Below are 26,903 nucleotides of genomic sequence, written 5' to 3' on the forward strand. Positions count from 1 at the left end.
ACAATTGACTGTAATTTATTGTTTCCTTCACACATTCTGTTATTTGTTAGCTTAAGAAATTCAAGTGGTAGGGTTTAATCATGATTTGTTTGTACTTTTCGACCAATAATTTAGTTTACATAAAATATTTTAGTTTATCATAGAGGGGGGCTACATTTATTAATCCTCCTTTCTTTTGTCCTATCCCTTATTGAACATAAGCAGTAGACGAATTTAATTACACTATTATATAGTAGCATATAACTTTTAAAAACCATCGGATCATGGAAAGAAAACGAAGTAGCCGGTTTCGTCGTATTTTCACAGTAGTTTTGATAGGTTATTTTTAGGTTAGGTTAGATAAATATTAATGATTACCTCGCAAGGTAAGTTAATTGGCCTTCAGGGTTGGAGCCACTAGCAGGGGCTATAAATAAAAGAAAAGCTACTTCGTTTTCTTTCCATGATCCAAATCATCTAATTTTGCAATGGATATTTTACCTGGATTGCTGCGTTTTTCGTTAAGCAGTTGTTAGATCTAAACAGTTTTAATTTTCAATAATATTTGTTAAAAGCGAACATTTTCTATAATTAGGGTCGGTTCGTACGTCCGTCCGGAACGGATAGCTTTTTTCATTAATTTAGGCATGCAAGAATTGTCCTATCGATTTCAAACTTTGCATGGTGTGTCCTGTAGTCTTTAATCATTACAAGAATGTCCGTACGTCCATTTTAAACATGTTGATTTGTTACTTTTTTAACAAAAAACTTGTATGTGATCTAATTATCCTATTGGTCTGATTTTTGGTATACTGATTTTAGGGACAACAAAGTACAGTATTATAAGCGAAGCAACTCTAAAATGAAGTCCTAGAAATGTAAGTATGTCCATAAACTTTATCCTGTATCAAGCAGTTTTTCAAAGTATACAAGTGTAAATATCCGTTTGGCCTACCGTTTTAATGCTTCGCTTTTATGGATGTTGTCATCCTTGTTATATAAAGGATACTTTATAGCAAAAGTAACAGGATGTGTGCCTGTCTTTTTGTGTGTCTATCTGTAAGAAGAGAAATAGATCTCTTTTTTTCAGCGAAGCTTTTTATAAGTCCATTAATGTTTTTTTTTCTCAGTAATAAAGCGCAAAAATTTAATTTTTTTTTTTAAAGAAAAAAAGGAGCAATTACAGTAAGACAAAGAAAAAAACGTTTGCAGATTAATAATTGCAACTTGTGCATAGTTAGGATTTCATGACAAAGTTTGTTCAAACAAAGGGCTAAGTTCAGCACATTAGCCAGGTTAATTCCAATAATATTGTAAAGTTCCTTGTGGGTGTGTGTGAGCTTCGGTGCATAGCTTCTAGTTCAAGTTGTCGTAACCGTCGGTCCCGTTCCTCAACCTTAACAAATATAATATGAATATGAGCTTCTAATGGCATCTCGAACAAGAAGGTGTAAAACCTTGCGCCTTTAAAAGTTTTCATAATGTTCGTTTCAAGACATGTTTTAATTTATTGTTAATGGTAGTCTATTAAATCTTATATTCTTATAGAACTACTTGACTTGCAGTTGCGCCCCTGGCATCTTAAAGTGAGAGGTCAGTAAAATAGCCTAAAACAATAACTGGCAACTTATGTTAATCAGTTCATTTGTTAACAGATTAAAAAATACCTTACTACTTTATAAATTCAATAGGATTATTATTTGGCTTAAATTAATGTTTAATAACAGATTTGTAATACATCCTCCTAATTTGAACAATGACAACATTTCTATCGTGTCATGAAATTGCTGGAAATACCACGGAATAAAGGAAATAGTGTAGAACACTATATGTAATGTAAAGGAAGTATTTTCACGGAACCTTATAAATGTATACTTTTACTAACATTAAGCTACTTTATTATTTAGGATTCATAGATCTATTACCTATTACCTAATTGGGGCAGGATTCTCTTTCGATATCAAGTGATCATCTAGAGAACCCAAGGGCATCATCCGATTGTAACGGGATACAATAAAAACCAGGGTTCGGAAGCCGCGCCTCAGCCGCGCATAAGCCTCAGTTTTAAACCTGCTTGTGAGCAGAAAAAGAAATTTTGGAAAGAAGGATTGTCTACTAAAGAGACAGTTTTATACATCCAGCTAAATTTTATAGTGATAAAATGACGATTTCACTGAGGCTTACACGCGGCTTACGCGCGGCTTCCGATCCCTGATAAAAACGCCCACTGGTGCTGGATATTAGGTTAAGTAATATCCAACAGACAACCAACCCTTTAATTTCACGACCTTTATCTGAGGTGTCCTAACTGTGCGTGTATGGTAATGAGATGCGCCTGTTTATGGGCCAAATATTTCCCCCTTCTACCTATGTACTGCACCTGACATAGTAGCAGTATGAACAACTATCAACGTCTTTAGTTATGACTCGGTGTCGGGTCGAGATTCGAACCTATAACCTCCCCGACTACGAGCGGATGCGCTACGTGTTGAGCCACAGTTTATTGATTCATAGATACACGAAAGAAATTTGTTTTGCTAACAATATGATATTCCCTGAGGCCCTGATCAGAAGTCTACTGTTAAATTATGGCCAGGTGGTCAATCAGGCGTGTGAATGAATTCACAAATATCATATCATTCACACAGGGAGACGGTTATTTTTTCTCACTAACAAATACATTGTAGAACAATAAGGACGAAGATTTTCGCAAATGAGAGAGAGAGAGAGAGAGAGAGAGAGAGAGAGAAAGAGATAGAGCAAAAGAGGAGTTGGCTGGATCAGACGAAAGCATACATGCATTAGTTGGGTTTTCGCAATCCAAATGAAACCCTCAACTGTTGTCATCCATATAAAGGGCAACCCAAGTGAAACTCGACTTATCTCCTCCTTATGAAGGGCTACCCTATTAATAGGTGGAGAGGGGCCACCTAGCGCCACTGAGGAGCTGAAAAGTACTGCATGTATGATACGTATAAACGTACAGATAGACTGATGCTAGTTGTAAAATATAAAAAAATCATCAAATTGAATTAAAACTAATAATTAATGATTAAACAAGCACGAATATTGCATAACCAACATAGCTCCTAGCAAGACAAAATAAAGTTAAACCTGTTGTTGTAAAAGTGTAACTTGTCTTTTCAGATCCATATTTTCTTCTTCAATACTAAAAATAAAAACATATTATTAAAATTTGTTAAACAATGAAACCTGAATTAAAAAAACAGAAGCTGAAAAGATATACAGGGAAAGGACAGTTATTATTTTTAAACCTGGTTCCACCTTAGAATTTACTATCTATGAAAATGCTGCTTTCCTCAAGCTGAACTCCCTCCCCTACTTAGTTGAGATGGTAGAAGTTGGCGATCATAACTATTTTAGGATATATTTTAAAACTTGAATTACCCTCTCATTTTTTTCCTTTCCCTATTTTGTGCGTCATTCTTGAGTCTACAGGTGTTTATACAAATGTGCCAATTCAAATTTTTTTTTTTTTTTAATGACATCTGTTTAATTTTCCTTTGCAATTAAGCCTTTTTTTAGGTACAGGGAAGGTTTTTAGCTATTTTGGGAGAGCGTATCTCCACCCTCCCAATTTAAAATCCCCCCCCCCAAATTTTTTTTTCTCAATATTTCTTATTAAAACTCAAATTAAAAAGTAGAAGGGCGGTTGACTTATCCCCCTCCCACCTTAAGAACACCTAGAGGCTTCTTGGGGGCGTTCGTTGCCCCTAGTCTTTCTTAAAATAAAAGCTATGTCTTGCATTTTATTTTCAATTAGGTGTTTGATTACGAATTTCATATACTAAAAATATTTTTCTTATTTAATTGTTATCCTAATAAGATAAAAGTTGTGCTTGAAAATTGTTTTAATAGCTATTACTATACAGTGTGTTTTTTTTTTATGAGAACTTTTTTGAAAGCAATTTTACCCCACTTATATTTTAATATAATGCAATTTATAAAACAACAAAAAAATATTACAGTTTTTGTTTAAAAAGTACAGTAAAATGTAAAATTCAAAACTTAGGTGACAACATCTAAAAATGGTTTTAGCGCATTTTTCTTATGCTCAAATCTTCTACCTTTTGCAAGAAAAAAATTGGATTTTCAGTAGTCAACTTTGGGGGGCCAGTACTAACTCCCTGATTGAGGTATGGCCTTCAAACTTTGATATATTTTAGTACATGTCCCCAATAGTATCTGTATCAATTTTTAGCTCTATATCTCAACTTTGAAGCGTTTTACAGCCATTCTTGCAAAAGGTTGAAGATTTGAACATAAGAAAAATGCGCTAAAACCATTTTTAGATGCTGATACCTAAGTTTTGAATTTTACATTTTACTGTACTTTTTAAACAAAGATTGTAATATTTTTTGTTGTTGTTTTATTAATTGCATTAAAAAACGAAGAAAATAAGCCACCAATCATTAAATTCTGATAACTATAAGTGGGGTAAAATTGCTTTCAAAAAAGTTCTCATAAAAAAAACACACTGTATGTTGCATTTTTAGATAAACGTGAGAGTTGTGATCAAAATTTGCGTATCATTTGTACTCATTTGCGTCATTTCTATTTTCAGATATCTATTACCCTTCATCCTTTGTTGAAGAAGATAAAAAAAAAGAGAAGGGGGGGGGGCACCTAATATAACCTATCATAATCCGTTCAGGCACTGGGAGGGAAAATATCGCATTATTTCAGGTATTAAAAAAAATGAAATTTGTCATTAATTTCGTTATTCCTGGGAATGAAATCAGGGTTTATAAAATATTGAATAAAAGTTTCTTAGGTACCTGTTGTCGCTATCTGGTAATAGAACAGATTCTAGCAGTTTTGTTGGCACACCTCCGTCTACTCCTTCAACCTTAAATTATTTACAGGTTTAAAGAAACACTAAATGTCCGAATACTATGCTTCTTCTCTTTGCAAGTTGGTATTTGTGCTATAAAATATTCCAATTATTGGGAATAAACCTTTCGTGGCAACGCCCCTTAAGGGGCGATTCGTCGTATTTTTAAATTGGCTTTTGATAGGTTATTTTAGGTTATATTGGGTTAGATGATTGCCCCACAGGGTTGGGCAATTGGGTTAGAGCCCCCCGCAGGGGCTAGAAATAGGAGAAATGCTACTGTGAAAAAAAGAAGAATCGCCCCTTAAGTGGCTATACCCAAATTATTTAAGTAACAACTGAACAATAATATGATTTTTGTTTAGAGTTTAAAATGAATAGACTGAACAAACTATTATTAGATTATATAACCTTATTAATATTGAAAGATTTGATAAGAATAATCTAAATATTTGAGCACACTTGGGTAACACACATGGATATTAATATCTTTAGCAAGCGCAGCTTAGATATGATACCTACGCATAAATACCACAAGAAAATAAAACTATGACAAGAATTGTAAAAAGCTAAAATATCGATTTTTTCAACCGAAGAGCATGAGTACGGATTACCCCCCCCCTCCCCCCTCCAATTTTTAATAAATTCGAAAAGAAGGAGAGGTTAGTTTTTTTTATGTATAACCCCTTCGGCTAAATGCATGGGGGCTACCCACTGGCCTGATCTGAACTAAACAAGCAAACAAACCCCCTCCCCCTCCCAATTTTCTATTTATTTTAAAAAATAAGGGAGGAGGGGGGTTCTCAGTGACCAACAAAGTGCTCTGTGCGAAATCGCTCAAATCATTACCCTTCCTTCACTATTTATTATGACATGCATTACCCCAAAACTCTCAAGAACTTGAATTATTTTTAACCTGAGGTGAATTCTTTAAAAACTTTTGTTCCACCAAAATCAGTTTGCCCCACTAAAATTTTAGTGATGCAAAATTATTCCCTCTAAATTTTTAGTTTGCCTCACTGATTTTAGTAGGGCAGAAGTTTTTAAAGAATTCACCTCTGTACTACTAAAACAAATGATTAACTTACCTCCTGTAAAACTCTCCTTAGTTTGAGTAGAAGAAATTTTATTTCCAAGGTATCTTGAGTTAAGGTATTGTGAGTACTACGATCTGAAAACACAAAGTAAATCATTAAAAACCTTTTTATTGATTATACAATAACTTTGTTCTGCATGTGATAGGTATGAACTGTTGAAAATCATAATAATAATCACTGTCAATAATGTAATATACTGATGTTAATGCCCTAACTATAGATGCACTACATATAATTTCTGATTTTCTCGGAATCAAATAATTTTTTTAGAGTGCAATATTGAAAATGACACCTTTCTTTCATCTTAGTTAAATCCTGTATATTTAATGCATTTGTTTCAATACTATCAGAAAAGATTTTCTAGTATTAAGGTTTGTATGTATGTTATAAACTAGGTCTTGAAGCACATGTGAAATAGACAAAGTTGGTAGGAAATTCATTACTTTGTAAAATCGATCTAAACTTTGAAACAGTACTAGCAAATATACATATTGATTATAGATATTTTTAATTAATATTAGAAAATATCTAGGTATACTACATTGTTAACTAATTTGTAATTTGGACATTTATATGTACATAATTTCGCTTTTAAGAATGTTTTAAACTTGTTTTTAATAGCTATGACATAGATTAAATATCTTTATTCCTCAAGTTACTTTTAATTCATTAGTAAAAAAGGTCAGTCCAAGTTTTTAACTATACCAAACAACAATAAAAGAATTATCGTTTTCAACAATTTAAATAGCTTTCGTGATGGTCTTAAGATATTTATTTATCAATCATAGATTTGATAATTGAAAAACTGTAAATACCATTCTTAACCGGAGGGGTAATTCCAAAAATCATATAACCATAACAATTATCAATAAACAATAAAAATATAATGGAATAGTTTAAAGTTATTTCTTTAATCGTATTATAAACGACTTTCCGCGGATATAGAATGTACAATTATAAGATTAAAACCAGTTTTTTTAGCCCCAAGTTGCCGAAGGCACGGGCTTGTGTCAATATCTTAATTTTTATATATTTTTCGATTTGGTTTTTTTTGTGGCACTATATCCTATGAACATATTTTCTTTTCAATTATCATCTCTGTCTGTCTAATTAAATAATATAACAATGATCTAAACTGAAATTTTAATCACTAATTATCCAATCATCAATTTCAATCTAATTTATTTTTAAAAGGTTTAGGTAAGTTGTACTAATTTAACAAAAATATTCTTATTTTATTGCCTTGCTTTAAATGATATTTAATTTTTAAGAATGGGTCCTTTAAAATCAGTAATAACCAATTTAAATTAAGCCAGTAACAAAAATATCAAAGTAGAGATTCTAGGGCTGAGTTTAAGAGTGAAGCGCACAGAAAATTAAAAAACATGCCAAACTGTACAACTTTTTTTATCCGGTATATCTATAACTGGACGAAAATGTGCAAAGCGGCAATGACAAAAAAACCCTCACCAATAATAACGCCTTCATCCGAGGTAAGAGAGCTAGATCTTGACAGACAGGGCTTTCCATTATAATCTCCTCCATACAGGGCTGTCGTACACTGCAACAAATTCAATATTTTGCAATTGAAGTGCACTTTATAATTACAATAAAAAAATTTTAAATTGATGAATCTCAACATATTAAAGGATTTAAGCCATTTGCCTTCCAAATTTTATTTTTAAAAATTAGATTAGATTTTTGTCAATAAGTTTAAACTTTGGGAAGCTTCACATAGCGTCTTGCAGGATATTAAGCTATTTTATTACTGAATTCAAGACAAGAAAAGGTTTCAGGATATTTTCTTAAATATTAGGTACGAAGATTCTAGTATAGTAAATAAAAGGAATATTAATTAGCCATACTTGCAAAATACGAGAACATTCCTGTGAATCTTGTTGTGAACTACAGCTGTGGCCTTTGCTATGGTTGTTGTTGATGCTAGAAGTTGTGGCTGCCCCGCAGCTGTCATGCTCAGTTTCCCGCATTCTTGGGCTCATACTCCTGAAATAAAAAATTATCAAAATTAAATTATATTTGTCTAAGGTACTATAAAATTTTTTTTAGTCGAATGAAACAGATATCCATAAAGGCAAAGCTCAACAGATCAGATAAATGGACAAACTTACATAAGATTGATAGAATATCATTTAGTATTCTAATTAGAAAACTTCAATTCTTATTAGTCATAAAATTGCTTAAAATGCAGGATCGTTAATGTGAATATAATTCTATTTTGAAAAGTCAATATGCTGTCACTCTAGGTATGTAACAATATTTTCCTTAAAGTTAAGTAAAAAGAACCATCGTTATATAAAAAATTTGGTATTAAAAATGGTTAAAAATCAAAAAGAAGAAATTTAAAGTCCGGAATTTGGAAACGCATATGAAATTAATATTTGGTTTTCACCTTTTTGATAAAGGATAAGGTGGTTTAAAAACGATAGAACGACTTTAACATTAGACCCTAATCACTTTTCAATCACTTTGAGATAATAAATCACTTTTAAAAGATATTATAACGTTATAAACACACACACACAAAATTGATATGATTTGGGTTTAAAGGATGCTTCTGAACTGATTCAAAATGATTAGCTTATCATATACATAAGCCATACAAACACCCACACACATACACAAACACTCACACACAAACATACAAACACATAATATTCTAATGATCTATGCCCTTTAGAATTGTAGTTAGCTACTTGTGAGCATTCTAAGTTATTCGAAAACAAATTAAATTCGAATATTTAAAAAAAATATTTCGAAGATTTTAAAAAGTCTAAATTAGTTTAAGTAAAAGAAACATCAGAGATTTAATTGCAAGATTTTTTAGAGGCTTTACAGTGCAAACTTATATAATAATGAAGAATAACTACGCAATGAAAAAGGAGACAAGCAATTGCAATTTAGAACAGTTATAGCTAGGTTCTAGGTAAAAAAAAAACAATAGAATTTCGGTAGAAAGCTGAACCACTTCCAATACATTTGATAACAGCCCCCCATTCCTATTAGTTTTCCCCTCATCTTTAAATATTAATTTTAATTTATTTGCTTATTTTTGTATATTTGCGGGTGTGATAATAGCCTAAATTTCTACCAATTTTAATAAAACTAAAATTTACTGAAAATACTTATCTATCAAATAAAATAGATGGATATTTTGACCCGCTATAGCCCTATTTGAATAATTCTATTAATCGAATCTATATAAAATGATGTAAACCAATATAATAATAACCAAAATCAGGATCATTTAAGCAATGCTGTTTATATAAACCAACCAAGATAATATTATCATATTATAAAAATAGCACAATTGATTTAATAGATTTTGATGGTTAATCTTGCCCAATAATCCATCAAACTTAAAAAAGGATTCCATGCAAAAGAACCCTTTTGTTTTTTTATGTTTATATGATTCAATCCAATAACATGTCCAACGAAATTTTTCGACAATACAAGACTTTTTATAGCTGACTCATTATGCGAATGAAATGAAAAAATAACTTCCCTTCCGTATCAAAATCCGTGCACGTTCTAACCTATGGCCAGACTGTTCCTCTACTGTTTTCCAATTGGCTGATTTAGAAAATATGTATCATATGTACCTAGATCATATCTATTACTGTAGCTTAAATACCATAACATTTTGCTATTTAGACTACTTGTGTGTTCTGTATAAACATAAAAGGGAGGAAGATAACCCAAATGATTGTGTAATCTATAACAACAATCAAATAATTCAGAATCAATTATACCAATCTATATCCAAACTTAAAGGTGTGTAATCAATTCCACACATGCAAATAAAACTTCATTAGAATCGAAAAATCTGGAGATGATTGGGTACTTTGAACCATTATTATCATGGTACCCAAAGTTTTGCAATGAAGGTTTTGTCGATATAATCTGGAGATTTTCTGATTGTTGCGGTAACAAGTATCATTTTTCGATCTTGCTAATTATGCGGAAATAATATGATCACACTAAAGTCATAGAATTCGTGCAAGTTAAATGATTAAACTAAAAGAAATGAAATAAGAATTTTCAAATACTATAAAATGAAGAACAACACAGATAAAAATCCTTAGTAAAAACTGGATATTTATTAAATAAATAAATGATCTTTTTAGCCTAACAAGAGTTTTTGACAAAAAATACGGTGAAGCCATACAGTTTAGTTAAATGTCTTAACCTTATTCAATATATTACACAATTTTAGCCAGGGAGGTAGGTAATAGTCATAAAATTACTTGTGCAAGTAATTATATATTCCATGTTTGAATGATTTTCAGGCAAGCATTGATTCGGATTCGGGCTACTCAGTGGAGAATTAAGCAAAATTCTAAGGCATATAGTTCATGAAGAAAAAAATATTAATTTTATTTCATCAAATTTTATATGTAAGGGGATTCAAACTGCCCCCTTAAAACTTGATGGTAAAATGGGGTATGTTTATACCTTTTATATGTAGTGTACAATGAACCTCAAGCAAGTAAAAAAATCGACGCCTATTCCTTTTATTTCTAAACAAAATTCTCTATGAAAAAGGGAAGGAAATAGAGGTTACTGAAAGAAAAAGTGGTAAAATCTCTATAGTATCTAAGGGGCCACCTAACCTCCCCTTTATTCTCAACTAAATAATTGGTACTAGCCCCTGCGGTAAGTTTTAACCGTGTAACCCCTAACCCTTAATGACATTAATAATACTTGAATAAAATAAACTACAATAAGCTAGCTTCAAAATACATTTTCTCTTAATAAGTTTGTTTTTATGGTGTAGTATGAAATTAAGGGATATTGCTGAAAAAGTTATGTACATTGTACATTGACAAAGCAGTCATATTTAATATGCAATACTTCTTATAACAGAGAATAATATTACAAAACAAGGATGACAAAAACAATAAAAGCTCAAGCGTATCCGTAAAAAAAATGCATAAAATTAATTCTAAAGTATTTTAAACTAATATTACCTGGAATCACCATTTCATCATCAAATCATTTCAATAAAATAACTCTATAAAGTTAAGATTTCAAGATGTTAAAGTTTTCCTATTAGGTTTGAATTTGATAGGTCGATCTTAACATGCCTATATTATTATTAATAAAAAGAGCTGTGAGTTAACTTCGCTAAAAGATATGTTAGCAACTATTTACATTCTAAACATTATTGAAATGTCCATGATTCCAGAAAAAAATTTCATTGATTTGTTTGTTATACTAAACTAGATGTTTTTACAATGTTAAAAAAATCACCTATATTATAAATTAAAGCTTTTTGTGACAAGATTATAATCCAACCTCAATTTTAATGCTTACACATGATAGAACGAGTATATAATCTTAAGATTGTGATATAAAATTTTAACAAATTGTCCCATCTCTCTAACCTTTCAATGGATTTATTATTACTTGGATCTTACACCATTATATCACGTACTCTAATCTTGTAAAGGGCCAATAACTGACCAATAAATAACAGGGGAAATAGCAACTTAGATTTTCACGAATATCCACGTATATTCTACATCCATTGCTATCTCATTGGACAATAAGTTGCTGATTTGAATAATAACTAATCAAATGCAATTCATTTTAACCAGAGGGTGGAAACTGAGAGAATTACATTGACAGGAAGTATTACTCTGATAAATAATTAGTAGAAAAAGACAAACAACAATTTAAATACATTTAAAAAGAGAAGAAGTATGACAACATCAAAAACATTTGGAAATATTTCAATACAAAAAATACATTTTTATAACAAAAAAATCTTTGTGAGATGAATCCACAAGCTTGTTTTAATACCTATTTGTTTTATAGAAAACTTGTCTTTGATAAACTAGTGCAATGTTACAAATTTCAATCAAAACAATTCATTTTTTTAGAGACATATATAGAAAGGAGTATTCTAAAAAAACAGGATAGACGAAGATTTTATGTACTATTGATTTTTCTTGCTTCAAAAATAACTAATCCTAAATTCTAATACATAGTGTATAATTATACATTATTATTACAATGTCAATGCTTAAAAAATTGCAAAGACCAAATAATATTTCAATTTAATGATATGTAATAGTTGAATTAATTATTTTCTAATTAAACAGTTGCAAATTTTAATAGACAGGGCATTTAATATTGTAGAAAAAAATGAATAGCAACAAAGAAAAAGATTTAATAAGAATAGTTTTAAAAAAACTAGAAAGTTGATTTGGAAAAATCTAACTGCCTCTTTTTGGCATAACAGACCACTTAGAATAACGTTTTTTAAAGACCTATGTATTTGGAAAGACTTTTACAACACTTTAGAAGAAGAAAAATGACAATATTTTACAAATATATCAAACAGTCATTACAACAATTTTTCAGAAAACATCTTCCTTTCAACCTTTCAAAGTAACTTCATGCATATTTCAAAGAGACGAGTCATTGGTTTTAATTTTAATCTAAATACTTCTACTTGATAACCCGAAGGCAGGAACATGGATATATTATCAAAATTTGTAATATGAAGCTTGGTTGTTTAAGAATTCTTCGATCATGGAAAGCAAACGAATTAGCGAGTTTAGTCGTAATTTCAAAGTAACTTCTCGTATTTCTAACCCCTGCGGGGGGCTATAACCCTGCAGGGCAATCTTTAACATTTACCAAACCTAACCTAAAATAACCTATCAAAAATACGATGAAACCCGCTACTTCGTTTTCTTTCCATGATGCGATTTTTTAGGTTAGTGTAATATATCTCTTTTATTAAGTGATTTTAGTATATTTTCTTACCCCAAACGGGGCCTCTTCAGTTATAACATATAATAATTATCACAAAATTAAATAAACCTACTTTTTACACAATAAGATTGAAACTGATAATTATGTAACTCTTTAATCAGATATAAAATTAAGCAAGCAAATTCCGAAGCCAACTAAAGATTTATTTTAAATACAGGCTTTTGTTAACACCAAAGAAAGTTATAAATATTCTGAAGAAAAATTAAAACAGAGGAGACAAAGATTTAAGTAAGGTAAGTGGTTTATTTTTAAACAATATCTAAAGGAGCTGTATCAGTGGGTTTAATTTGTTTAGCTGCCAGAAATGTCTTAATTATTTTCTGTTTTTTAGCTGCTTTTATTTTGTGTGTTTTCCCGTAATTCCTATTTATTGTATAGTAATCATATATCTTAATGTGAAAGACATATTGTCACTTTTATAAACTGAATAAATATGTCTTTGCTGCGCTACTTAAGAACGCTTTCGTTCTTGTTTGTTTATTTTTGTTAAAATTTGTTTACTAGATTATTAACATCAAACATTTTGTACCAGTTAATTTTCAATAATAATTATCTTCGTCAATGATTTCAATTCCAAAAACCTGCTTAATACTAGACCATGTATTTTTCCACAAAAAAACCATTAGACTTCTATATTTAAAAACAAGAAAACAAGTAGGGCTGTTTCTCTTTGGGTTATGGGAGTAGGGTTACCCTTCCCTCCCTACCAGGGGGTTAAAAGCTGTTCAGGCCCGAATGACAAGAAAATTAAAATTGGTCCAACAGTTACCGAGATCTTAAGGGAGATCATACACAGGCAGTTATTCATCCACTTAAATATAAATATCCAATAAATAGTTTAATAATATTTCTCGTATTCATTCGAATCCGGTGGATAGGAACCGGTTCTCATCCATACGAAAAAACTATGTCTAGCATCGTATTATATCCAGCTTTCTACGAATAAAGAAATGTACAATCATAAGATTAAAACTAGTTTTTTTAGCCCCGAGGTGACGAAGCCGTTTATAATACGATGCGAGAAATAACTATTATCATACAAAAGTATAAATATTCAAAGACAGGTAGAAGAAAGCTCAAAGGGTTCACATTCACCACTCTCTCAGTTAACTCTGTAATGACGTAATATCTCGTCTCATCTTACATCAAGTGGAAAAAAAATCTTTGAAAAAAATATAACCATTTTTAAAACTATTTATATTATTAATAAAATAAGACCATTACTAAAATCCCCTAACAAATGGTACTGAATAATTTCTATTGTTTATCAATGATTTTCTCGGCTGTCATCAAAGACTATTATTTTTTGGGAAGATTATCAATAAGTATCCACTCTTAGACACGCCCTGTCTGTCAAATAGAAATTTTTTTATGTTATCAAAGTCAAAAGACTAAGATTTCTTGTGAATATTACTTTCACTAAACAATAAGAATCCATTTGATTATTCATATTATTATTTTTTTAGATAATAATCAGAAAATCAAAAGAGAATAAAAAATTCCACCCTCGTCTATAAGGGGTTAAGATTAAAAAAAAACACTCCTATGAAATAAAAAGGGTTAACAAACAGCATTGACTCGGATGCCCTTATCTTAAAATTCTCTTTTGTTCAGATTTATTCTAATTATATTAAAACGGTACATTTTTTCTAATTTAAGATTACGGAATCTCTGTATTCATTTGCAATTTTGAGAATAGTTAAATTGGAATTCCTGTAAAAGACAATGAACAAAAAATAAACCCACCCCCTATGTTCTTAAATATGATAATCTGTCATATATTGCTTTTAATAATCGGGATAAGATGGATGATGAAGATTTTAAAGTCAATATACCATCCCTTCCTGAAATCTTCTAGAATTAAAGATGAAAATACTATAGGGTTCGTTGGATTTTACAAAATACAAGAACAAAGCTTATCACACCCCTCCTTAACCAAACTTTATATTAACAAAAGGTCCCAAACATTCGGACAATTGGGCGTTCAAATAGGACCTATTGGTAGTTAGAATCAGTTGAGAACAAAATCCTAGCCGTTCCTTCTTGCCTGATATGGCCATTTTAAGATTTCAAGTCAAATTACACTAAATAACCTGATACAAACTTCAATCTTCTTTCAAAACTTTAGTGTAATTGTAGTGTGACAGCCCTAAAACAGAGTAGCTTTGCTCCTCTGACCAAACTGACTGTCTAAGAGTTTCTAACAGGAAGTGCCTTATTGTGTTAACACAAGTTGGGATTCGAACCCATTCCCAAAACTATCCAACATGGAATGGGGTTCCCTACAGTCAGGCCCCTGCGCACGAAAATTGGCCTGGTTTTGACCACCATCTCTGTCTTGGGGAGAGGGGGGAGCAGTTTGATGTATAACCTCAGCCCTATCCAGATGGAGCCTCCTGGAGGAACCTTGAATACCATGGGTGTGTGCATCTAAGAATAGCCCCTGTCCAGTTTCACCTTCTCAGGGGCCTTGGCCTCTACCTTAATGGGAATTGCCAGCAACTCCATGCTACCCATATCCTTGTCATCGGTCAGCTCTGTACAGATGGGAATAAGAGCCACAGCCCTTGCAGGGCCCTCATGAGAGCTTCCTTGGCCAGACAGTTGATTCTACGGCTAGTGCGCTTCTTGCCTTAAGTTGCTGGTAGTGGGAGGGGCTCTGTACCTTCTCCAGGCTTATTAGTGTTGGGGCTACTGGCTCAATGGGAGTGGGGGCGACCATGGCTACTCTCCCAACTAATCCATACCAGCTTGGGTTCATCAGAACAGTAACAAAACAGTCCCCCAACTCCCTCAGGTTCAGGGCATGGTTCAAGATGCACACTACCATGATCTCCTGGAGGATCAAGATTAGGGTAGGGCTAAAATGAGATGCAAGGTCAGCACAGCCACCACAGAAGAAGAGCCGTATGTGGTGGGCTGCATTCTTTTCTCAAGATGCAAGTAAGCCATACCCTGATCTTGGCCCTCAAGGAGATCATGGTGATGTGCATCTTGAACCATGCCCTGAACCTGGGAGGGTTCTTTCTGAGGGAGTTGGAGGACACAGTTGCTGTTTGGTGGACCTGGGCTGATGGTATGGATCAGTTGGGAGAGTAGCCATGGTCACCCCACTCCCATTAAGCCAGTGGCCCCAACACTAACAAGCCTGGAGAAGGTACAGAAGTATGAGAATCTAATTAAGAGGTATTTATTCAGGGAGGGAATAGTTATGTCTTTCATCGTATTATAAACAGCTTTCCGCGGATATAGAATGTACAATTATAAGATTAAAACCAGTTTTTTTTAGCCCCGAGGTGTCGAAGGCACGGGCTAAAAAAATGGTTTTAATTTTATGTTTGTACATTTTTTTATTCTTAGAAAGCTGGATATAATACGATGCTAGACATAGTTTTTTCATATGGATGAGAACCGGTTCCTATCCACTGGATTCGAATATATACGAGCAAAAATACTTATAATTTGCAACCTTTCCTTTTACTTCTTTGCAAGCTATATGGGAAGAATTTCACACTTCAAATATTAGAAGAATATTACTCTTTTGTCCATTGTCCAATACCTAGCTCCATGGTTATTTTTGCATGCTTGGCTTCCTTATATACAAACTAATAGACAAATAATTAGAATAATCATTTTAGGTCTGCAAGAAAACATGAAAAGCTGGTCAATATGACCAAAGGTGACCTTAACTACCATTTATTAATTAAAGACAAATAAAATCATTAAAGAAGCACAGTAATCCTAAGGTATAAGAAAATGAACGATAAATTGATGAACACCGCCAATTATGTAAAACAAAATTGCTCCTTCTGTAACTCTAACCTACTTCTATTGTCTTAACCACAAAGAATAAATGCAGTGAGGAGTACATCCTTTATTTGTTGGCTAGAACTATAATATTAATTTCTAATATTTGTATAGTGAGGAGTACATCCTTTATTTGTTGGCTAGAACTATAATATTAATTTCTAATATTTGTATAGGTAGGAGTACACCCTTTATTTGTTGGCTAGAACTATAATATTAATTTCTAATATTTGTATAGTGAGGAGTACATCCTTTATTTGTTGGCTAAAACTATAATATTAATTTCTAATATTTGTATAGTGAGTACGTCTTTTATTTGTTGGCTAGAACTATAATATTAATTTCTAATATTTGTATAGGTAGGAGTACACCCTTTATTTGTTGGCTAGAATTACAATATAAATTTATCATATTTGTATAGTGAGGAGTACATTCTTTATTTGTTGGAATAATTTTTTTAGTTTACTTTGAAGATGTAAGCAGTTAGCGAGATATTTAAGTACTGACAGACAGACAGAAATTCAAAGAAATACATCTTTTAATTTAGTGTTCTGAACAAATCTCAAAATCAATTTTTGTAAATCATAAGTTAATATTAATATGGACCGATGGTTTTCATATTTCTTAAATATAACATCTTTTACAGAGACAGATATTACAAGACTTAAACCTTTACACACCCCTAAAAAGGATAATTGGATTGCAATAGGACCCTTTTTATCACCTTAAGGTTAGATATACCACACTTTTCTGGGATTTTGCTGCGTCAAGTATCAACTGTTGGGAATATCAAAGGATGACTCCATGCAAATTTAGAGCCGGATCCGGCCAAAACCGGCCGTGAATTTTATAAAAAAAAACGTTTTTTTCCGGTTTTTAGGGGGTATCTGTAAATCGATTCAGCTGGAGCAAAACCGGTTGGAGGTACAAAAAAATTTACTTTACATGAAATTTAGCCAATGCAATTGCCTACAAAAATGTACTTCATCATCAACTTGATTGGACAACTCTTTCCCCTCCTAAATGTCCATTAAAACATCGGAAACGGCACAGCAAGATCCCAGAAAAGTGTGGTATATCTACCTTAAGGTTCATATCTCTCCCATCAGCATTTTTCTAAACCTACATAACCCCCTGACAATAAAGTATATTTGCATGTCATTGTCCCTATTTGTGAAATTATGCATTTATTAATCTTAAATGAAATGCCAAGGCTTTATTTACTGTTATTTAAGTTGGTATTAAATCTAAACATTATATAATATACCTAGAACTTGATTCATACAGAAATCAAGGAGCAGTTACTTTTCCACTGGAAATAAACCGGTTTTTGTTAATAAAAATTGCATGGAAGCCACTTGTTATGATTAAAGCAAAAAAAAAAGAATTATTGTGCTGTAAAATAAAAAAACTACTTGAATGAGAACATAAATTAAGTGCAAATGAAAAAACTTTTTCGGTCACATTCAACTTTTAAATACCTACATATTTTATTATTGAAAAATATATGTCTAAAACAAAAACAAAAAACTTCACTGACTGAAAACTTTTGATATAAACACTTTTATATTAATAAACATGGAAAATTATTTATAGAAAAAATGATGAAAACACAATAATCAGGAAATGCCACTAAAATCAAAATTTGGTAAAACAAGATTAGTTCTCATAAAAACCTATGTCTTATAGAGAAGAAGCCGGGCAATTTTCAAGTGTTACACACACACACACACACATACACACACACACACCCCCCACACACACACACACACACACACACACACACACATACACACACAGACAACCTCATTAGAGACCACTATTTTAAAGGTTCCTTGGGCCATACAAATAAAAATAATAAATGAAAAATAAACAAAGATTTAAATTGGTGGATGAAGTAAAAACTAGATGCCCTGTTTTTCAAGAAGATTTTAATTCAATTTTAAAATGGCCTTTTATAAATATTTGTCTGTCCTGTTCTACTATTTAGTTATCATAATAATTATCCGTTTCTATCTAGGTAAACAAAGACGAGTTGCTATCACTTCCGCATTGTGTCATAACGCCATAGTCTTCATATTCGCGGAAAGGATTGATTGTGATGTAGCAATATTATAGGTCTGATGATTAAGTTTATGTTATTTATTTTTAGCGGAAGTGATGGTACACTCGACAAAGATGTGTATTTGAGAAACATATGTTTATGAGTCAATACAAATATTTCATTCATCAGATATGTGTCACTACAATTTAGTTAAAAAAGAGAGGCAAAAAGCTTTTAACCATAGAATTTTTCTGTTCATATTTTGATACAATTATATAAGCCTGGCAACTCTTTATATGTTTATTGAAAGGCTTACAATATTTCAAAGTAAGATTTGAAAGAAATATTTAATCCCTCAAAATCCAACCAACCTAATAGCTAAATAAAAGCCCCAAACTCTGTTAAAATGAAGCAACGTCTCAATGAAATTGTTATGCTATATAAAATTTCGATGCTACACGCTTTCAAAAGAATTTACGTTGATTTAGGCCTTAATTATAAAATCAGAAATAAGGCGATATGAACCAGTTTAGTAAATTACAGATTTTAGTCATCGTTTGTCAGCTTAAGTATGTATTAACTACGATAAATATTTCCTTTAGTGTAAGAAAATAAAAGAAAAAAAATTTGTAAGAAAAGTAAATGTTTGTTTCTTTCTCTAAAAAAAATTCAAGTATAAAGGAGATGTTCTTTTACTCTCCTAGATAACCTTAGATTCTATGGGCACAGCCACTAGTTCTAAATATCTAACATTGAGATATTCCTTTATTACTGAATTAAAATATGTATCGGATCATGACTTCAATTTTTATTCATAAATTCTCCATGGTCATCACGGGCTAAAATCTTAATTCTAACAATACTCCGAGACAGGGATAACTATTAGGGTTGGGCCGGATACTTTTTTGGCTGGGCATCTGGCTGATTTCAAATGTCGGATATCTGGTATCCGGCCGGATATTTGGCCAACTACTGATGTCCGGCAAATTACCGGATAACCGGATATACGGCATTATAAATCAGCCAGATATCCGGCCCAACCCTAATAATTATGTCCATAAGTGGAAGAGCGACTACAAACTAATAAAAGAATAAATATAGGTAGTAGTTCAAGATCTCTATTCAGGTAAATGTACCAATGAAAACATAGTATAAAAGGGCAGTTAATTATCAATGTAAGTCATAAATAAATAGATAGATAGACTAAGCCTTCGGAGAATTTTTAGAGTCAAAACATTTTGTCGCTATTATGAATGGAATGAATCATATGTAACCAAACATGAGCCAATATATTCGTCTGCTAGTTTCTTTTTTGGTTGGATGGATTTTGTGTCTGACAGTATAACTAGGTTTATAAATCGGGGCCAACAAACAAGTAATTTTTTGTTTCAATTTTACTATCTGTGAAAAGCTGTCTATAATACCTACTATATTTTTGATAAATAACTATTATGTACTGTACAACTTTTAAAGGAAGTCTTATCCGTGTCTGATTAAAATCTAGCTCACGTTACAATTAAGATTTTACGCTTAGAATGCAGCTTCATTTTAATTTACTTTATACAAATAAAGTAACAGATATAATGAATTTTACCCAACAAGCTAAATTTAACAAAGTTTTTATTTCTGTTAAATTATATTTCCAAGTGTTCATTACCTCTATTTACACCAAGCTATAGTTTTTAGAATCAGTATTTCAAAACCGACTTATCAATTTAATAAAATCCTCATTCTATTTATTTTTAAAAAATAATGTTTAATAATACCACAAATATAGGTAGGCTGTGCTGTCTAAATCGCTCTCTTTAACTTACCTATAAAAAACATTAAAATTAGTATCAAACAAGGACGAAAACATAACTAGAAAAGTAGAAAAAAATCTCTTAGAAACATATAAATAGATATAGTTTGTTAATGTATATTCGCCTAATTGTCATAGGAAGCATCAAACACTTCATTTCTTCTTATATTGCATGCGCATTACAAAAGACATACTACTAAAGTTATTTAAATGGTAATTTCTAGTTGTTTTTCTACTTTAAAGTGCTAAAATACTCTCCACATGTTCAAATATGAAGGTTATTTTTTCTACGTATTATTGTATATTTCTCGTTGTGCATCGTCTCTATAAATATGCTTGAGCGACCGAAACTCACAAATAAATGTTTAGCAACATGTTTTATTGGCTTAAAGAAAATTATATTTACAAAAAGTTTTTTTTCTTCTCATTTCTTTCAAACCCTAATAAGTTTGTATTATTTATTAGCATGTGAGTTTATCTAAAGGCTGCGCTTCTACTGAACAATATTGTTTTGGTTTAACAATAAACCGCTCATGTCAAGTAACTTAATTTCTAAGGGACAACAAGTACAAAAATCTAGCTTGTTCTTTATTTTTTTTTAACAATCATACATTCTTAACTCTTTAAGTGTTATTATATTTTAAAGATTTTTATATTGTTTATGATTATTTTTTTATATAAACAAGATTAGGAAAGAGGACCAAAAGAAAAACATTAAAATATCCCAAGAAAACGTAGACATTTAAAAAATCATAATTAAAAGCAAAATTAGAAGAATGTATCATAGGTATTATTTAGAAAAAAAATCAGTGTCCAAATTTTTTTACCAATCATTTATACCTACAGAAGTGGTTATTATGTTTATCATACTTGAAAGTGTACATCAATTTATTATCCATTTTCTTATCCCTTAAGATCCCTGCCTGCCAAGATATCCATGTTTTCCTATTACACGCCAGGCTACAATTGAATCAAGACAAAAGTAAGTGCCGAGCTCTGGGACCTATGTATGGTGAAATTAGACATAAAACCATAATGATTCCAGGTAAAGCCAAAATATTTCAGCGGGATCTTTTTGAGAAAGTTAGGTTTGAAAATTTCAGGTTTCTTGTCATGATTATACGGCAACTCCTAGGGGTGAAAATTGAACCTGAAATTTTCAAATCTAATTTTCTCAAAAAGATCCCGCTGAAATATTTTGGTTTTACCTGAATCATTATGGTTTTATGTCTAATTTCACCATACATAGGTCCCAGAGCTCGGCACTTACTTTTATCTTGATTCAATTGTAGCCTGGTGTGATTATGAATTATGAATAAGCTTTATTCTCCGTTGTATAGAGTAGCTACGCTATCAAAAATAAAGCATTAAAGCCGCCACGATCAATTAGGTAACAATAGGAGATAATCCTATAGTTTGGCACTAATACAATAAAACTCTTAAAAACATAGATAATATGCTGTAGATAAACAGACAGGTAGATATAAATATAAAATAGTAGATACATGGATTAATAGTCCATTGTTCTCTTCCTAGAGAGTGAGGTAACATTGGGCTGTTTATTACACTAGTCCGCAAAGATTTATAACAACGTTTTCTCATTCGTTGTTTCAGCAACTTGTAATTTGATAAATTTGATGTTTGGTTCATTAAGTTGAGTGTCCAAAAGTATCAATATCTCATCCCTTAGATCCCTCTGCCTTTTCCTGTATCCAACTTTTTTTCTAAATCTGGAGTTGAATTTAAGAAGTGTTCTAAGCTTAAAATTAAGGAACTAAATATTACAGGGATACTTTAATGGAAAACAAATCAATCTTGCCCCATATGACATAATGCTAATTTAACCTAAGGTTGCTTGTCTAAAAAAAAAGATAATTCTAATTAATTTATCAGCTATTGTCCTCTCTAACTCTGCATGATACTAATTTAACATTTACGCCCTTATGATTTCTTACAAATGTACTAAAATGTACTATGCTGCAAAGTAATTAAGGACACATATCATAGGTAAATTCCCTTAGAGTGCCTCGTCAGGCAAAGAAAACCCCGTCCCTATTTAAAAATAATTTGAAAATTAGGGAAGGGGAAGTTTTTTGGTGTGTCATGCGAGGTTAGGTTTAATGAAACTCACTCCACCCCCCGCCCTATTTATTTTTAATTTTAAAAAAATAATATAACATTGTCCTAGAGTCTTAGTTCTGAATAATATTTTACTTTGTAATTTAAATGCCATTTACTACTATTTGTTTATCACAATATTTGTTCCAATCTTCAATTACATGAACTCTTACCTATTGTTTAGACTCGGTAGGAAAGAAATTTTATAAAATTATCTCAGTATCTCTAATCATATATCATTTTCTACATCAAAGAGAGAAGGGACAATGGGCTGTTTATTGCACTAGATCCCAAAGTTTTATAATAACGTTTTCTTATTCGTTGGCTTCCCAACTTCGGCGACTTTAGTGAATTTTGATTGGTAAGATCATTAAGTTGAAAGTTCAATCGTTTCAACTACTAATTCTAATACATTGATTTTTTTGTATTTTATCATTGGAGTTGTACATCAATTTATCGGCCATTGTCTGATCCCTTTAGATCCCTGCATCTACATAGTGTTACGAATTCGCCAAAAAAAACACAACAGAAAATTAATAAGATAATTTTAGCTAGAGAGTGTGTACTGTGTACCTTTCTAAGAAAACTACATTTCCGATCTTTAATGTGATTTATGTACGGGAGTGAATACACATCCGTTTTCAAAATCAAGGGTTATTTAGAAAAAGAGGTGAAACATGGTTTTGTAGATGAATTTTATTCTTTAATAAAAAGTTTGCTTAAAATAGATAATAACATACAATATGTAGGTGTGTTTTTCTCAATTATTTTTAACAAAACTGCACTAATCTAAGACTAATCTATTTATTTGTTTCTAGTAGAAGTAAATCAAGAAATATTAGCATGGTTGTATAATATTTTCCAATAATCTGCGACCTATCATAAATCCAAATATGCGGCTAACGGGCCTTGATGATTAAAAAAGCTTTTTGTGTGCAATAAAAATTTAAAGTGTGTTTTTAAATGTGTGATTCTGATGAAAAACTGCAGTTGGTTAGCCTCAGGGCTTTACAAGTTTTTTTTCCAATTATAACTAGTAGGGAACCTTAATTATTATACTTTTGATGGCGTAGCTTCTCTATGGTTTACCTATTTGAAATTAAGATATACCACTACCCAAACTTATGTAAGGCATGAAAAAAACAGGGAAGTAGAGGACATTGGACTGTAAATTACACTGGTACTCAAAGTTATAGCTACGTTATTCCTTTCGTTGGCTTAAAATTTTAGGTACTTTAACTATAATGGTAAAATTCTGACTTTTAAACCAATAACGTTAATCTACAGAAAGGGTAATTTTGTTTATCATCATTGGACATGATACCAATGAATCGTTCATTGTCTTAACCTAAAGATTCATGTGAAAAAAGAATTATATGTCCACAAGAAGCGTACCTAATAAAACCAGACTGAAATTGACAACAAATCAACAGTTGAAAATTCTTCAAATGCATGCAAAGAAGAACGGAAATGTAAAAGAGCTGTACTTCAAAAAATTACATAACAACATTAATAATTTTAAATGTATAATATTTTTTTATAGATTTTTATAAAATCTTGCTTTAAAAAAATGTGTTCCTGTTTTGCTAAGTGCCAAAATTTTGCAATATTTGTGGTTTAATTGCAATAATATTGGTCAAGTTTATTACATATATAATATTATTACATTATGATACCTTGTTATAAACCACCGATTAATTAACTTTAGAAAAAAACTAGGTTAAAACATCCTAGACAGAGACAAACATTGATAAAAAATATTAAAAACTAAAAAATCTAATTTACAAAGCTAATTTATTATTTGAAAACTGTAAGAACAGTTTTTACGGCTGCTACTTCAGAAATAAGACATAACCAATGAGTACAATTCTAGTTCACTTTGTCTGTACGTTTATTTATAAAGCAATGCTAAAAATAAGTCTTCCTTAATAATGTTTGGTGTTACTCTTTTTATTCTAAATAATACTTGTTAATCCCTAATGAAATATTTGTCAATGCCGAAGGGTTGTATAGGTACAATATTTAACTAGCGAATATTTAAAGATGTAAAAGAAGAACTGAATATCCTTAAATTAAAGTGTGTTACCTTTTTTATGTTTTATGAATATTTGGCCACAACTTGGTCAAAAATGCTCACAAATCAGACCTTTTTCGACCGAAGATGCTAAAACGGTTCCTTTACAAGCCCAATCAATCAGTTTTAAGATATCTTTATATTTCAAGGAAAATTGATGAAAATACTAAAAAACGGCAAATTTGGGTGTTACCTTTTATATGCACAGATACCATAAAAACGACAGAAAAAATACTTATTTTTACTTTTCTGTCATTTTTAAAGTTTGATTTTGTTAAATTGGCTATTCTTGAAGGGATATATGCATTGATTATACTGAAACATAATATTGGACAGAAATTAATGTATTTCAAAGAAAGAAATTTTGGAAAATAAGAAATTTGACCTCTATCACTTCAGAGGACAGCTGCCAACCTCCAGTTGACAGGATGTAGTTAAATACTTGTTAGCAATAATAATTAGCCCAAAAAGTAAAACAAAATTTTTTTTTAATATGGTAAAAAAATGATAATCTAAATCTTAATTTTGGGGATGATGATCTTAAAGACGCTCTTGCTGTTGGTGATGATGACCCAGATGGTATCCAAATACATGAGCATTATGACAACTAATCTATTAAACTATGGTCCGATTTTTGTATTTGTAGCATTCTCCAATCAAGAGAAATCCCAAAACATACAATCATGGTTTTTAAATTCTCCAATTTACAAGGTAAATATAGTAGTTTTTAAAAGATGTTTATATTTCTTGTTACAACTTTTAATTGGAGGCTGCTACAAATACAAAAATTGGACCATAGTTCAATAGATGAGTTGTCATAATGCTCATGTACTTGGATACGATCTGGGTCATCATCACCACCAGTAAGAACATCCTTCATATCATCATCCCCAAAATTAAGATTTAGATTATCATTTTTTTACCATATTAAAAAACTTTTTGTTTTACTTTTTGGGCTAATTATTATTGCTAACAAGTATTAAACTATATCCTGTCAACTGGAGGTTGGCAGCTGTCCTCTGAAGTGATAGAGGTCAAATTTCTTATTTTTAAAATTTTCTTTCTTTGAAATACATTAATTTCTGCCCAATATTATGTTTCAGTATATTTCAATGCATAAATCCCTTCAAGAATAGCCAATTTAACAGAATCAAATGACAGAAAAGTAAAAATAAGTATTTTTTCTGTTTATTTTATGGTATCTGTGCATATAAAAGGTAACTCCCAAATTTGCTGTTTTTTTAGTATTTTCATAAATTTTTCTTGAAATATAAAGATATCTTAAAACTGATTGATTGGGCTTGTAAAGGAACCATTTGAGTATTTTTGGTCGAAAAAGGTCGGATTTGTGAGCATTTTTGACCAAGTTGTGGCCTAATAATAATAAAACATAAAATAAAGTAACACACTTTATTTTAGTACATAAATTACGGCCATAAGTGTCTTATAATTCTATTCGGCCATAGTAAGCTACTTTATAGTTTGAACTAGCGGCTACACCCATAGAGGCCTCTAGTGGCACTTCAAATGTTTTTGTTTTTTTCAATTCAAATATATAATTTGAGAAATAATTATGTTACGTTCAAGTCTCTTGGCAAATTTTTTTTTCTATATTTTTTGTGATTTCTCTTGGGAGGGTGGTGATACCCTCCTCCAAAATAGTTATAAACCATCCTAGGACCTTAGAGAAGCTACCCTGTTAATGAGAACCCGATCGTTTCAGCGGCTAGCGAGATCCTTTAGTAAAAACACACAGACAAACAGAATCCTGTTACTTTAATATAAGGATGATTTAAGTTATTTTATTAAGATTATAAATTTGAGGTAGATATGATTTTTTTATGCAATTAAAAAGTTAAAATTTTGATAAACCCATTTTCACAGATTTTTTATGACCCAAAAAAATATAGTCTTTACCTAGTAAAACAGGGATCTTATCATTATGCCACTTCATTTAACCTAAAGTAGCTGAATATATGTATGTCTAATAAGATCTTGTTAACAGCTAGAATGATTTATTTTATGATGATTAAAAGGCTATAATTTTGATGAACCCATTTCCTTTCTACCTTAATTTAGACAACATTAGACTTTTCATAGATTTTTTGATAACAAAAAATATTCTTTAGTTTAACAGGGATTATTATCATTAAGCTACCTCATTTAAACTAAAGTAGGTGGGTGTACGTACGTGTGTCCAATAAGATCGAGTAATCAGCTAGAATAATCAACCAAAATTTTTATAAAAGCTTTTAATTGGTTTTTGCCATGATTTATTTGGGAAGGTCATACTCTGCGCTAAGTATATTTAAGATAAAATGCAT

General features: G+C 31.1%; 1 protein-coding gene across 1 annotated transcript in view; it reads right to left on the minus strand.

Moving 5' to 3' along the window:
- The window catches only part of LOC145318567 (uncharacterized), a 121,279-nt gene that overhangs the window by 20,946 nt on the left and 73,430 nt on the right, over nucleotides 1–26,903 (minus strand). Inside the window, exons 27-33 of the mRNA XM_080159936.1 lie at nucleotides 7,797–7,935; nucleotides 7,402–7,492; nucleotides 5,923–6,005; nucleotides 4,779–4,849; nucleotides 3,094–3,148; nucleotides 1,302–1,375; nucleotides 481–517 (exon numbers count right to left, since the gene is read on the minus strand). Coding sequence (XP_080016062.1) covers nucleotides 481–517; nucleotides 1,302–1,375; nucleotides 3,094–3,148; nucleotides 4,779–4,849; nucleotides 5,923–6,005; nucleotides 7,402–7,492; nucleotides 7,797–7,935 — 550 coding nt within the window. The remainder of the gene's footprint in view (nucleotides 1–480; nucleotides 518–1,301; nucleotides 1,376–3,093; nucleotides 3,149–4,778; nucleotides 4,850–5,922; nucleotides 6,006–7,401; nucleotides 7,493–7,796; nucleotides 7,936–26,903) is intronic.

The sequence above is a fragment of the Acartia tonsa genome, chromosome 5, assembly GCF_053477335.1.
Source record: "Acartia tonsa isolate MP-2025a chromosome 5, ASM5347733v1, whole genome shotgun sequence".
Lineage (NCBI taxonomy): Eukaryota > Metazoa > Arthropoda > Copepoda > Calanoida > Acartiidae > Acartia > Acartia tonsa.